The sequence below is a fragment of the Stigmatopora argus genome, chromosome 16, assembly GCF_051989625.1.
Source record: "Stigmatopora argus isolate UIUO_Sarg chromosome 16, RoL_Sarg_1.0, whole genome shotgun sequence".
Lineage (NCBI taxonomy): Eukaryota > Metazoa > Chordata > Actinopteri > Syngnathiformes > Syngnathidae > Stigmatopora > Stigmatopora argus.
In genome coordinates, this window is record NC_135402.1 from 3,998,603 (window position 1) to 4,011,073 (window position 12,471).

A 12,471-nucleotide genomic window follows, 5' to 3' on the forward strand; every position below is an offset into this window, starting at 1 on the left:
ATAATCAAACAACCTGACGGTAATGGAAAATCATCAACTAAAACCTGCTTGTATTGAATAACTTGATAACACACTGGATGGTATTTTAACCTTTAATCAAGTGAGTAACTATTTTTGGTAATAATATAATTAAAAAAAAACGTGATCTTGTTCAGTGAATGTTAATATTGTGGCCTCAATGACCTAAAATGTGCATTCAGGTACCTTAGTCATTATTGTATTTATTATTATTATTTTTATGGATACATACAATTATATAACAAGTAAATGCTAATAAAAACATTCACACAATTTTCTGAAAATGTCAAAATGGATTGAACGTCCAGTGGCAGCCAATGAGTTAAACAAGTCCCCTATAAAGTGTTAAAACTGTCATTTGCAGACAGATTTAATTGCCCGTTGTATCATCAAGATTGGAAACCTGCTGTTTTCATTGGCTACTAACAGGAGGATATAAAACGGCAATACACTTACTTGAGTTGCGCCTCCTGAACACGGATGAAACCTCGACTACTTTACACTTTCCCATTGTTACTGGAAAAGGGTCTTAACTTAAACCCGTTGCATCCTAATCTCTCTTTGCTGGGTAATTCTCGAGTCATTAAAATGCAAGTGCGACAATCTCCAGTTATCTAGTGACTGTTGGAGTAATCGCTGGCTGAAGCATCACTACTTTCACGGTTTTATTTCTGTTTAAATCTGCTGCGTCAGTCTCGGGGATGATTGTCTCTATGCCAAATGACCAAAATAAAGACAATTAGAATTATCATTAACCTCTTAAACCCAAACTCGTACACACACTTTGATATTTAGGCTAATTGGGACCTGATGAGTGTAAAAACAAAGAATGATCTTTTTACATCATGTAGTTCCTAAGAAAAATGATGTCCAATGCTGTTGCTCGGAATAAGTGGAAAATTGACAGTCTTCTGGCAAGAGATGGTTTTGGAGGGGCTTTTGAAGTTTGGATAATGTGACAATCTTCATTTCATGCTTTGTAATGACTGCAGACCACAGATTATGCTATGTTCTTACTTATACCAACACGGCGTTGAAATGCGTCATTGGTATCAGAGAATATATATTTTTTGGGACTAAAAGTCAAACCTAAGAATAAGTCGCACAGGTAAAAAAATACACAACAAAGAGGGAAAAACAGTCTTACTGTAGTATAAGTTGCATTTTTGGGAGGACATTTTAATTTAATTTTATCAAGAACCAAGAACAAACGTGTTATATTAGCAATACGTAGTACTTTTGTTCATTCGCTTCCACCCTTTCACTTCAAATGGATTGGACGTCAAGTGCACATGAATTTACACTCAAATATTTTGTTATGAAAAGAAAAATGGGATCGGAATCGGATCGGGAGGTAAAAATTGCTATCGCCGTCATACTCGTTCTCAATTCCTACTTGCGTTAACAAAATAGCTCCGGGATAATTGTACTTCAGTCCTCATGTTGTACTTAAACAGCGGACGGGGTCACTTGAAGTACCTTGCTTCAAGCAACATTGTGCATCAGCAGTTTTGTAATGAACCACATGAGTATTGCCAGTGGGCTCCTTGGCCAAATGCTTGGAAGGTGTCTCGCCATCGGGGGCGCAGAGTGGTCTACCACGCAACAGCCCCGCCCCTTGCAGTTAAAAGGCGACTCGGCTCGTTGGCCCAAATCCGTTTAGATGACACAGATGCTCCACTTGCCTTCGGTCAGCCTTTGTCACACAATTAAAAGAAAAAAAGGGCTCAGTGAAATGCTCCCATGTCCCAATCTTGATACGTTACCTGTGGATTGAAGTACTTTTTTTAACTTACGTAGAATGCATGAAATGATGCAGAGAGTTGAAAAGGTTCACCCAATGTGCAAACACAGACTCGTAGGCACTCATTAAAATGCAGGCGGAATCACAGATGTTGATGCCAAAGGCTGTTTGTGACATAAATACTCAAAACTTAAATTCCTCATATGATTTACAAGATTGAGTTGAAATGTCTATCATCCTATTTAATAACTCTAAAAATCAGTGATTGATATTCTCTTAATTATGTTCTTAACTAGAAAGATGCTTCATGTTTGATTAATAAATGTTTCTTCGTGATAATGTGCTGTAGAATAAGACAAATTCAAGTCTTGCTTTTTTCCACTAATTTTTAATGTTTTGCTACCATCTGTTTTGACTGTACAGACCAATGACGTGGCAGGGAACACATGGAATTGGCTCTACTTCATCCCTCTCATCATCATTGGCTCTTTCTTTATGCTCAACTTGGTGCTTGGTGTCCTGTCGGGGTAAGAGCAGTGAAAGGAACAAAAATAGATGTGCGGCATTGACTTTCACACTTAAGCCGAAGCTAATTAGCTTTTACAACAGTTTAATTTTAATTCTTGAAAGGGTGTTGGGTGATTTGGTTGGATGTCCATCTCGGTAACAGAACAGGAACAGGAACAACATGACTAGGATTTGGTTCTTTGAGCAATATCTAGATGAGTCGTAATGTAGAATTGTGTTCAGTGTGATTTATTCAGCTTTTAAAAAAACAAAGACATTTAAAATGAATATCAAAGGCCAACAATTTTTTAACCTTGAACCAAAGGCAGCACAGGCGGTCATAAAATCACGAAAACAATCCAAATAAGGGATGACTACAATAGCCGTAAACAATCTGTTTCAGTTATATGGCCATAAACAGCTGCAAAATTTAATGCCTGGTGGATTGGGATTTTATCAGTCGGGATCGGACGCGAGTCGATTAAGGGGTGTCCCACTTAAAATATTAAAAACAGATTGATGAGAAATTCAAAAATAAAAACAGGAAATGTCAAGTGAATTGGACTTGGCTCATGTTTTGAGGCTATTGTTGTACACGTCTTTTTCACAGAGAGTTTGCCAAGGAAAGAGAGCGCGTGGAGAAGAGGCAAGAATTCCTGAAGCTGCGAAGGCAGCAACAAATTGAGAGAGAGCTCACCGGATACCTGGAATGGATCTGCAAAGCTGGTTGGCTATCTCCCTCCTTCCACCTGTGCTACTTATTCAATCAACCTGATTGTTGAAAATGTTCATTTTGTTCCGTCTTCAGAGGAGGTGTTGTTGGAGGAAGAATACGAGAATGCGGTGGAGAAGTCGCCATTGGATGGTGCGTGGTACAAGAGGAAAAAAAATCTTCCAGGTGAAAACAACACGGAATTTTTGTTGCTAAATAGTGGCTTTTTAAAAAATTTATTACCAGGAATGTGTAGTTTGGGGGAAATCATAATCACGTTGCAATTGACTTATAATACATGAAGCTTGTATTTCCTTCTTTTGCATCATTTTCTGATGTTGTCATCACTTTAAATCTAGTTGGAGCATAAGTTTTATAACTCGTCCTAAAATTATTTCAGCATTAATCTTCTCCAGTGGCAAACACATTTTCACGTACACAAAATCAACAAAAGTTTGAATGGGAAAAAATAAAATACTGCAAGTCACGAGTCAATTAAAATCCATCTCAAGCTGGCATTTTTTTCCATTGTAAGGCTAGCTGAAAGGCAGAAAATTAAAACAAGATGGATGTCTTCCAGTCAGAGTTGCCCATTAACTCACACTTGTAATTAGCTTTTCTTCCACCTCACCACACACAAATACACACCCGTTCCCAGGTACACGATATCGTATTGTTTGAGAAGGAGAAAATACTCTGATTACTGATGATTTTCTTCCATCTTCAAAGTCCTGAAACGAAGCAAAAACAAGAAGGGTAAAAATGACCTGATTGGTGCTGAGGAAGGGGAGGAGCCATTCGCTGAAATCTCCTCTGTAGGTAAGCTGGACATCAGCAGGTCACCTTTGACCTTCTCATGCTGTCTCCTCACAGAGAGGACCTTTTAAAATAAATGTCACCTTAAAAGCCTGTCTATGACAATAAATGTACTCCAACCGGCTTGTTCAGATCTATATTTATGACGTGGCATGTCATGTCAAGGCAATAAATAAATGGTAAAATATCCTCCTGCCAAACCTGTCAGCATCACTTTAAGCGCTTCAGTACCATCTGGCTCTAGTAGTTGTATGGTTTATGTTTTTAATTAGATGTTGTGATTAAAATTGTTAAATGAGTATCTCCTGCAGCCTATTAGAATTTGAGTGTGTAAAGTGAATTGTCTTCAGGGGAACGAGAAAGGGAATGATGCTTTATTGTCGTTGTGTTGGAAGTCGGTGAAATATGATCATTGAAATTTTACTATTAAGACTAGGTACTTCCATTTATAACTGAATTTAATTTGGTTTTAATTGGAACATGTCGTGGTAAGTCAGAGTAAACATTAGGGACGTAGTAAGACAAATAGTGGAAATAACTGAAAATCATGATACATAAAAATATATAAACATATATATATATATATGTATATGTATATATATATATATATATATGAGTCAAAGATTTTTGCCCACTGACCTGTGCACCAATAATGCTAATAATACCATAAAGCCAATAATAATCAGTTTAAAATTGAATTTTTACCTTTGTTTGCCCTGAACGCATGCAAACCTCAGTCAGATAAGGAAAGAAAATATCGAAAAAATCTACACCTCACAGAAATGTAAAGTTCTGACTTCTGGATTTGAAAAAAGTACAACAATTTAGCTTTGGTATCTTGCGCCATTTAGTCAGACAAAATGACATATTGACCTCTTCATGTCATTGCTTTAGCTCCTCCCGGTTCTCGATTTTGTGGGGTCAGAGAAAGCAGCACCAAGATGGACAGCTCATCTTACTTTCGCCACAAGGAGAAGAGGATTCGTTTCTTCATCCGGCGAATGGTAAAAGCGCAGAGCTTCTACTGGATCGTCCTGTGTCTGGTTGGCCTGAACACCATGTGTGTGGCCATTGTCCACTACGATCAACCCGAGTGGCTCACGACAGCCCTTTGTGAGTCACGTGAGGACTTCATCGAGTCATTTTCAGCCTCTTCACTTGTTAAACCTGCGATGCATTTTGATTTTTTCCAACAGACACGGCAGAGTTTGTATTCCTGGGATTGTTTCTCACGGAGATGACCTTAAAGATGTACGGCCTTGGACCCAGGAATTATTTCCATTCCTCCTTTAACTGCTTCGATTTTGGGGTAAAGTTTTTCGAACACCAGTTAAGATGGATGATAAAGTCTTAAAGTCCATCTATTCAAATGAGGGGGAAATCAACCATGCTGATTTTCTTCAACTTTCAGGTGATTGTGGGAAGTATTTTTGAGGTGATCTGGGACATAATCAAACCCGGAGCATCATTTGGGATAAGTGTGTTGCGAGCCTTGAGACTGCTGAGAATCTTCAAAGTCACAAAGTGAGTTTCTCTCTGTAAAGAACAGATGTACATTTTCATCACTTGAACTTTTTTTAGCCCCATTGACGGTGCCGGACGTCCAATCGTCTGAGTTTTTTTCATCCTTCTGCTGTGAACTTTGAATTTAAATGAACTGTCAAAGTGTTCAAATAATTCCTCATCCTTTTGACAATGCAAATTTTCCATTGTTCCTGAAGCCACTTTAGTTCCGATTTTTCTTTTGAAGGTATTGGAACTCTCTGAGGAACCTGGTGGTCTCCCTGCTCAATTCCATGAAGTCGATCATCAGTTTGCTTTTCCTCCTTTTCCTATTCATCGTCGTCTTCGCTCTGCTGGGCATGCAGCTCTTTGGAGGACAGTGAGTAATATCTTTAACCTGTCTCCCTCATCTTTCTTTTTTTTTGCTTGATTTAATACACACATGGACTGCACTTGGTTCCTCTTGAGTTCCAATTAGGCCATTGTTTGTCATACATCCACACACAGGACTGTCACATGTACACAAGTGGTGAAATTCCCCAGCTGACCCTTCTTGTGCACAGCCAGTGGCCCCACCCGATGCTGGTGACAGACATGTTGGCGCAGTGTGAAGCTGGCAAAGTAGCAGCACTCACTGTGGCTCTTTGATATGAATCTCAGCAAGGGTCCCCCGCTTTCCAATGATAAGAGCATTTTTTAATCCGACTGGCATTTGCTCTTGAATAACTCAACCGGCACGTTGCTCTACTTGGATGGTTTCGAACCACGGTAAAATAAATGAAAAAATGAGTAGTAGTTTTATCAATTCAATTAGACTGCATACAAAAATATAATTGTTAACTAAAAAGGTTATTCTATTAGATTCTGAAAATGGCTTATGAGTTGAGTTGTCGTAAACAAGTGCACTGTTTACTTGTCAAGTATTTATAATCAAATATGGCAGCACACTCTGCCATGATAACCAATCAGGGTCAGCCAATCACAGTGAACAACAACCATGTATTAATAGTGTATATATGTATATATGTGTGTGTATATATGTATATATATGCGTATATATGTATGTGTGTATATATGTATATATGTGTATATATATGTATATATATATGTATATATGTGTGTATATATGTATATGTGTGTTTATATATGTACATATGTGTGTATATATATGTATATATGTGTATATGTGTGTATGTGTGTATACATGTGTATATATTATATATATATATATATATACATACATATATATATATATATATATATATATATACATGCTATTTTAAATAAATTCAGTTTCCACTTATAATAGCTGCTCTCCAACTCCTCACAACCACATATACATATAAACACTGTCAGAATCCGATTTGGTGACACAAAAGTCCATATCACAGTGTATATTCAGTACATGCTCACCCTGCCTTTCAATGTAGCATCTGCATTTCTAGAAGGCTGTTACGAAAAGCTCAATAATAGAATTTGTATTTGGCATTTGCATTGTATCCGGCATTTTTGCCAGGTGGTCCCTCATTGTTGTGTAAATTGTCACGTACTGCTCGTGTTGGCATAGTATAGTACTGACACCCAGATTTGCTGTAAAGCAGCCTTTCACATGGATTTGCTTCCCCTTGGACTGACAGCCCTCACAAACACCACGTCGGGCAGGCTTGCAAGCAGCAGGCTGTTGCCATGGCATCCAGCCTCGTATCAGTCTAAGCCATCATTAGCGCCGCATCAGTCTCATGTGATGGACAAGTGTGAGATGAGTCTGATGTCCACTCGGCTTTCAGCCAGCAGATCGCAACAGGCGGCAAACGTCCACATTTTAACTGGCTGCTGCAAATCGTTTGAGTTTGAAAATGTAAGCCTGGTAAGAAAACAAAGGTCAGTCATCAAGGCTGGAAGATTTTTCTTTCTCCGATGAGTAAAGCAAACATCCGAGATCCTTCCACCCGCGAGCAAATGTGAGGCTACGTTGAAAAGACAATGAAGGACTTATTTAGCCGGAATTTGTTTTGGGTTTGGGGAGATGATGTTTTTCTTTCCAAAACACCAAATGTCTCTTGGTAAAATTGAGAATTAAAAGATAAACAGCTTGAGGCCGTGGACCGTTTCCCTGCTGAGACTCAAAAGACCTCACGTCTGTTCGTGATAAGCTTTGAGGAAATATGCCGCTTTTACAGTAACGACTAGAAAAGCACTTTTCCTATTATGCTCATTTTAATAAACACACAGTCCACCCTCCAGGGACACACCATGATTTTTTTTAATGCAGTAAATGTATTAATTCCCTTCTACTGTATACCAAAATCTCATTTTTTTTCCTAAACATGACCAAACTCCGTTTACGAATTCCTACCACCCTATTTGTTGTCATTTTTCATCCAGTAAAAAGATATTTTTAACACTCCGACAGCTGTTACTGCACCTGTATGATATGATTACACTTGACATTTAAGCTCTAAGCTCAGACATGACAAAAAAATTATTAGTTCTGCAAGAGGGTGTGCTTGAATATTTTACCGTTCTTACACTCGGAATTTCTTGAATCTTAAAAATAGGAAATGTGTAAAGTTGTAACGCTAAAGATTTTGAAGTGTCATCACGTTATTTAAAGAAAATCGGTAGTCTGATTTGATGGATTTGGGTTTGCCAGCTCGCTATTACGCGCATTTATTGTGCATTATTGGCTACTGCGACCTATACTCAGGTGCGACTTATAGTCCGAAAAATATGGTATTTGAAAGTCAGATTAAAATCATTAACAGTATGTATGTAAATAAATAAATAAAAGCAAACGATGGACGTCTGCTGTGATCAAACAGAGGGAGAACAATGCTCAAAGGAGGCGGCAATGCAGAGAAACATTATGATGCCAAAGCTTATCGAATCAAAAGCTCCTCCCCACTCTCCTCTAATTCACTTCCCCACACCCCTTTTCCCCCTCATTTCCTTTATGTGATGCAGTCGACATGAGAGCAAATCCTGTATGGCTGGCTGATCAATGCCGCCCGCTATCGGGTTGTTATAGATTTAGCGCCATTCTCCGAGAGACTTGACATGAATCTACGACATACACTTAACATGGCAAGATCTTCTCGAGAGGAAGAAGCAATTTAGGCCTAATGGCCAAAGTGATCTTGCGGTAACAAAGTGCACCACATCCTCTCTTGCTTTTTATAGATTGATTCGCATCCACACTTCTCACACTCATAGAATCTCACGACTGTTTTCGGTATTTTTGATTCTGGAATCATATCTGTTTCGTGCCATTGACGCAGCTTAGGTCCATGTTGATACTCACGTCACATTTTGTTGGGGTTTTGGGTGGATGTGTGTGTGTTTTCCTTGTGTGATGTCCGGGTGATTGTTGTGTGCGTTTTGCCTCTTATGTGGCCAGGTGTGTGTGATTGGTAATCAGCCCCTGTGTGTGTATTTAAACCCCTATGTCTGGTGTGGGAGTATTACCTAGTGTCTCATGTTTCCCCGTTCATGGAAGTCATTTTGCCTCTTTGTTGGTGTGCGTCTTCTGCAGTTCAGTTGCCATTTTGTCCCTGTTTATTTTTTTTGTATGGTTATTTCGTTATTAAAATCCTAAATTGTGTACCTTCTGTCTCGCTAAGCACCCGTGGCGAATCACGACAGTTCCAATTTGATCCGCCAATGTCTGGTTGATTCTAATTTTTCAATGCTCGATGTCATGACAGGTTCTTCTTCTCTTTCTTCGATGATCTAGATTTAACTTTGAGGATGAAACACCAACAACAAACTTCGATACCTTCCCAGCAGCCATCCTGACCGTGTTTCAGGTGAGGGCACCCCAAGCGTAACGGCAGTAAAAACGTCCCGCACCCGGTTAATCTCGAAAATGAGAAAATCTTGTCGCCGTGGAAGACTTAAGATAATTATCAGCCACGCTAATAAGAAGAAATCACTGCTGTGTGCACCTTTTTGCCTCTGACAAGCTCACTTATAATCCCCTAATTAGCCCGTGTTCACAACCCTTTATGCTGCCAACTAATTAAGTTCTGACAACCCAAGTGTAACTGGAATTCTCTTGACTCTTTCAGATTTTAACCGGAGAGGACTGGAATGCTGTGATGTACCATGGCATCGAGTCGCAAGGAGGCGTCCGCCGGGGGATGTTCTCTTCTGTCTACTTTATTGTCCTTACACTTTTTGGAAACTGTATCCTGGTAGAAGAAAAACGGTATTGCAAATATTGTTCAGTGATGAATTATAAGTTGGAAGAACAGCTGAAGAAGAAGGAAATCTCCTCAGTTCTTCGTTCTTATTGAGGACGGTCGTGAAAAACGGGAGTTTTTCCTGAGTGGGCTTGTTTTTCAGATACACTACTGAACGTCTTCTTGGCTATCGCCGTTGATAACCTGGCTAACGCGCAGGAGCTAACGAAGGTAGGTTCAAGCATCGTGTGGAAACGTGACCAATACACATGCTTCACATAATACAGTCACTTGGCTGAAGGATGAAGAAGAGCAGGAAGAGGCAGCCAATAAGAAGCTTGCTCTGCAGAAGGCTTTGGAAGTGAAGGAAGTCAGTCCCATGTCAGCCGCCAACATCTCCATCGCTGCGTAAGTTTCCGAACATTTTGTTATCATCTCGACCCCAATTCTGATGAAATGATATTTTGTATTCCATCTTTGATTCTGTGTGAATTTGCATTTTGACTGGTTTCACTCACTCCTCCTTTTCACCTCAATTAAGGCTGTGAACTGTGGTTTAGATTTTATTTTTTGTTTAGGATTCGTTGACTGATCAATCGAAATTGTTTTTAATTGAAATACTGAAAGCACAATACGCTTGGGTGGACAACAACACAGTGCAATTGATTTGGTTTTGTCAATTCACGGTGCATTTAATGTTATTAATAGAAAAGAGCTGATAAAAAATTACCTTTCAGAAGATCTGTTTCGTCTCAACTGGAGTAAGCACTGGTTAGCTGACTTATTTTTCTTTCCCTTATCATAACCATTATTTTTTCATCCATGAGTGGACAAATGTTTGAAAGTGACTGTCTTTACTTCCATTGTTTTATATTTTGCAAACTCAGGGTTTCATGTCACGGCATTTCATTAAAAAGAATTCAAGTCAAATTCCAATTGGAAACCTTTTCGTCCCATTCCAACTTTCAACGTAAGTTCAAAAGTCTTTGGAATGAAACTCCTGACCGGTTTTTAGGTTCAGTTTTTGCTCTTTTTTATTTTCTTGCAATCTTCTGCTTACAAAGTAGTGATGGTGTTTGCAAAGTAGTTGCACAGATTTGTTCTTTTGAGTAAATTAGAAGGAAACAGGTGGATACAGTTAGGTTCCACCTGTTCCCTTCCTATTGGTGTCTCATTTTTCTTTTCTTTTTTGTTCTGCATGTACAGTTTTGTAAAGCAAAATCGAGACGCACTCTCTCGCAGGTCGTCCATCAACAGCATTCAGTCACTGTGAGTTATCACTCTCTGCTACAATATTCTCCTCCTTGTCTCCTCTCCGCTCTCCATTCAGATTTAATTACCACTTTATAGTATAATGAACTTCCTCCTGTTTTTTCCGGGTCTCCCCAAATCTCACTTATCTGTCTTTTATTTGGTAAAGTACTTTACTAACATATTTTTTTAAGCCACAAAACATAAAACAGCTTTCAAACCATCTAAAACATACTGACCAGGACAAAATTAATTAAATAACCTACCTTGGAAAATTTAAAAATGTTTTTATTAACCGCTTTATTGTTTGCAATTCGAGCCCGCTGTTGTTTTTTGTGTAAACATAAACATAATGTGTTATGATTATGAAATAAGGCCACGGAAGCAGACTGACACCTCTTTGAGACAACAATACACAAAATAGGGTTCTTTGACATGCTTTGTAGGGACTTAAAATCACATGATAAATGGATTCACATCTATGTTTTTATGACCTTCCTATCTGGAATGTGTAGCCTTTGTATGTTGCTCCCGTGTGTTCGCGTGGAATTCTGTCCTTTGTCCTTTCGTGTCTACTGTCTGTCTGTCTGTCTGTCTGTCTCTTAGGACTTATAGTCTCTACACTTCCCCTGCTCGCCAAATCTTGAGGTACAGGTGGATGGAACAAACTGAACTAACCAGTAAATGATCATAAATAAATCATATTGACACAGTAAGCTTAGTTTTGGGGGGGTGGATAAAAACACAAGAACTCATGAGAACATGTCTTCCAAATAATTTCACCCATTTGTATCATCACTCATAATGGATACAGAATGCCATGTCTGCAAGAGTCGACATATCCTATATTTTTACTCTTTCACTGCCATTGACGATGATCGACGTCCAACCATTTGCTACTGTGAATTTAAAATGTATTTATCACCAATACATGTCTGATCCATTTAAAATGGATTGGATGTCAAGCGCATTAAAGGCAATGAACGTTTACAGTCTCCTTCCAGATTGCATGAATTTGACGTTTATTGTGGTCAATGGCAAGCAATGTGTGGATGAAAGGAACAGGTTGGGCAGTGTCTGATAAACATTTGCGTGTGGAGGGCTTGGTGACGACCTTTTGAACAATCCTTACGCTCTGTTCAAGGTGTGTGAACATTCTCAAAAGCTATGTGGAAAATTCAAATTCTTAGATTTACGTAAATTATTGTATGTTATTGTATGAGTGTCTGCATCTATTTGGGCGAGTGCCATGTGTTTTGATGAGTACACGTTGCTTGCTAAAGAAAGAGGGAGCTTTAATGGCTGGGGGAAATCGAAAAAAGCCAGCTAAGCAGGGTTTTTTTACGACTATGGCATCCTGGGTGCATGCACATACGTACGCTATAGGTTGGGAATTTCATATCACTGCATTCCAGTCAAGGGGAGTTTGTTTACACTCTTAACCACTGTTGTATTTACATTAGCGTTGCACCGATACAATTTTTCAACTGGCTGATTGGTATCAACTGATAGTTTTAAATTCTTTTTTCTCTTAAGTAATTGTAAAGATGGCGCTAGATTGGGTTAGGTTAGAACTTTATTTCATCCCGTATTCGGGAAATGTCTTGGTTGCAGTAGCAAGACACACAAGACATTTTAGACCTAAGTAAAAATATATTAAATTTTTACCTTTTTTTGTTCAATCTATTTCAAAGGGGAAGTCTGGCAGCATATAATCATTTTTTTAAATTGATGCAAGT

At 38.7% G+C, this 12,471-nt stretch overlaps 1 protein-coding gene across 2 annotated transcripts in view; it reads left to right on the forward strand.

Moving 5' to 3' along the window:
• The window catches only part of cacna1bb (calcium channel, voltage-dependent, N type, alpha 1B subunit, b), a 69,389-nt gene that overhangs the window by 29,192 nt on the left and 27,726 nt on the right, over positions 1-12,471 (forward strand). The window contains exons 9-21 of one of the 2 annotated variants that reach the window (XM_077623341.1): positions 2,186-2,289; positions 2,880-2,995; positions 3,078-3,167; positions 3,711-3,800; positions 4,692-4,910; positions 4,994-5,106; positions 5,209-5,321; positions 5,548-5,679; positions 9,034-9,106; positions 9,368-9,485; positions 9,645-9,712; positions 9,783-9,889; positions 10,688-10,750. In XM_077623341.1, the coding sequence (XP_077479467.1) occupies positions 2,186-2,289; positions 2,880-2,995; positions 3,078-3,167; positions 3,711-3,800; positions 4,692-4,910; positions 4,994-5,106; positions 5,209-5,321; positions 5,548-5,679; positions 9,034-9,106; positions 9,368-9,485; positions 9,645-9,712; positions 9,783-9,889; positions 10,688-10,750 (1,406 nt within the window). The remainder of the gene's footprint in view (positions 1-2,185; positions 2,290-2,879; positions 2,996-3,077; positions 3,168-3,710; positions 3,801-4,691; positions 4,911-4,993; positions 5,107-5,208; positions 5,322-5,547; positions 5,680-9,033; positions 9,107-9,367; positions 9,486-9,644; positions 9,713-9,782; positions 9,890-10,687; positions 10,751-12,471) is intronic. The other variant, XM_077623342.1, reaches the window with a different exon arrangement.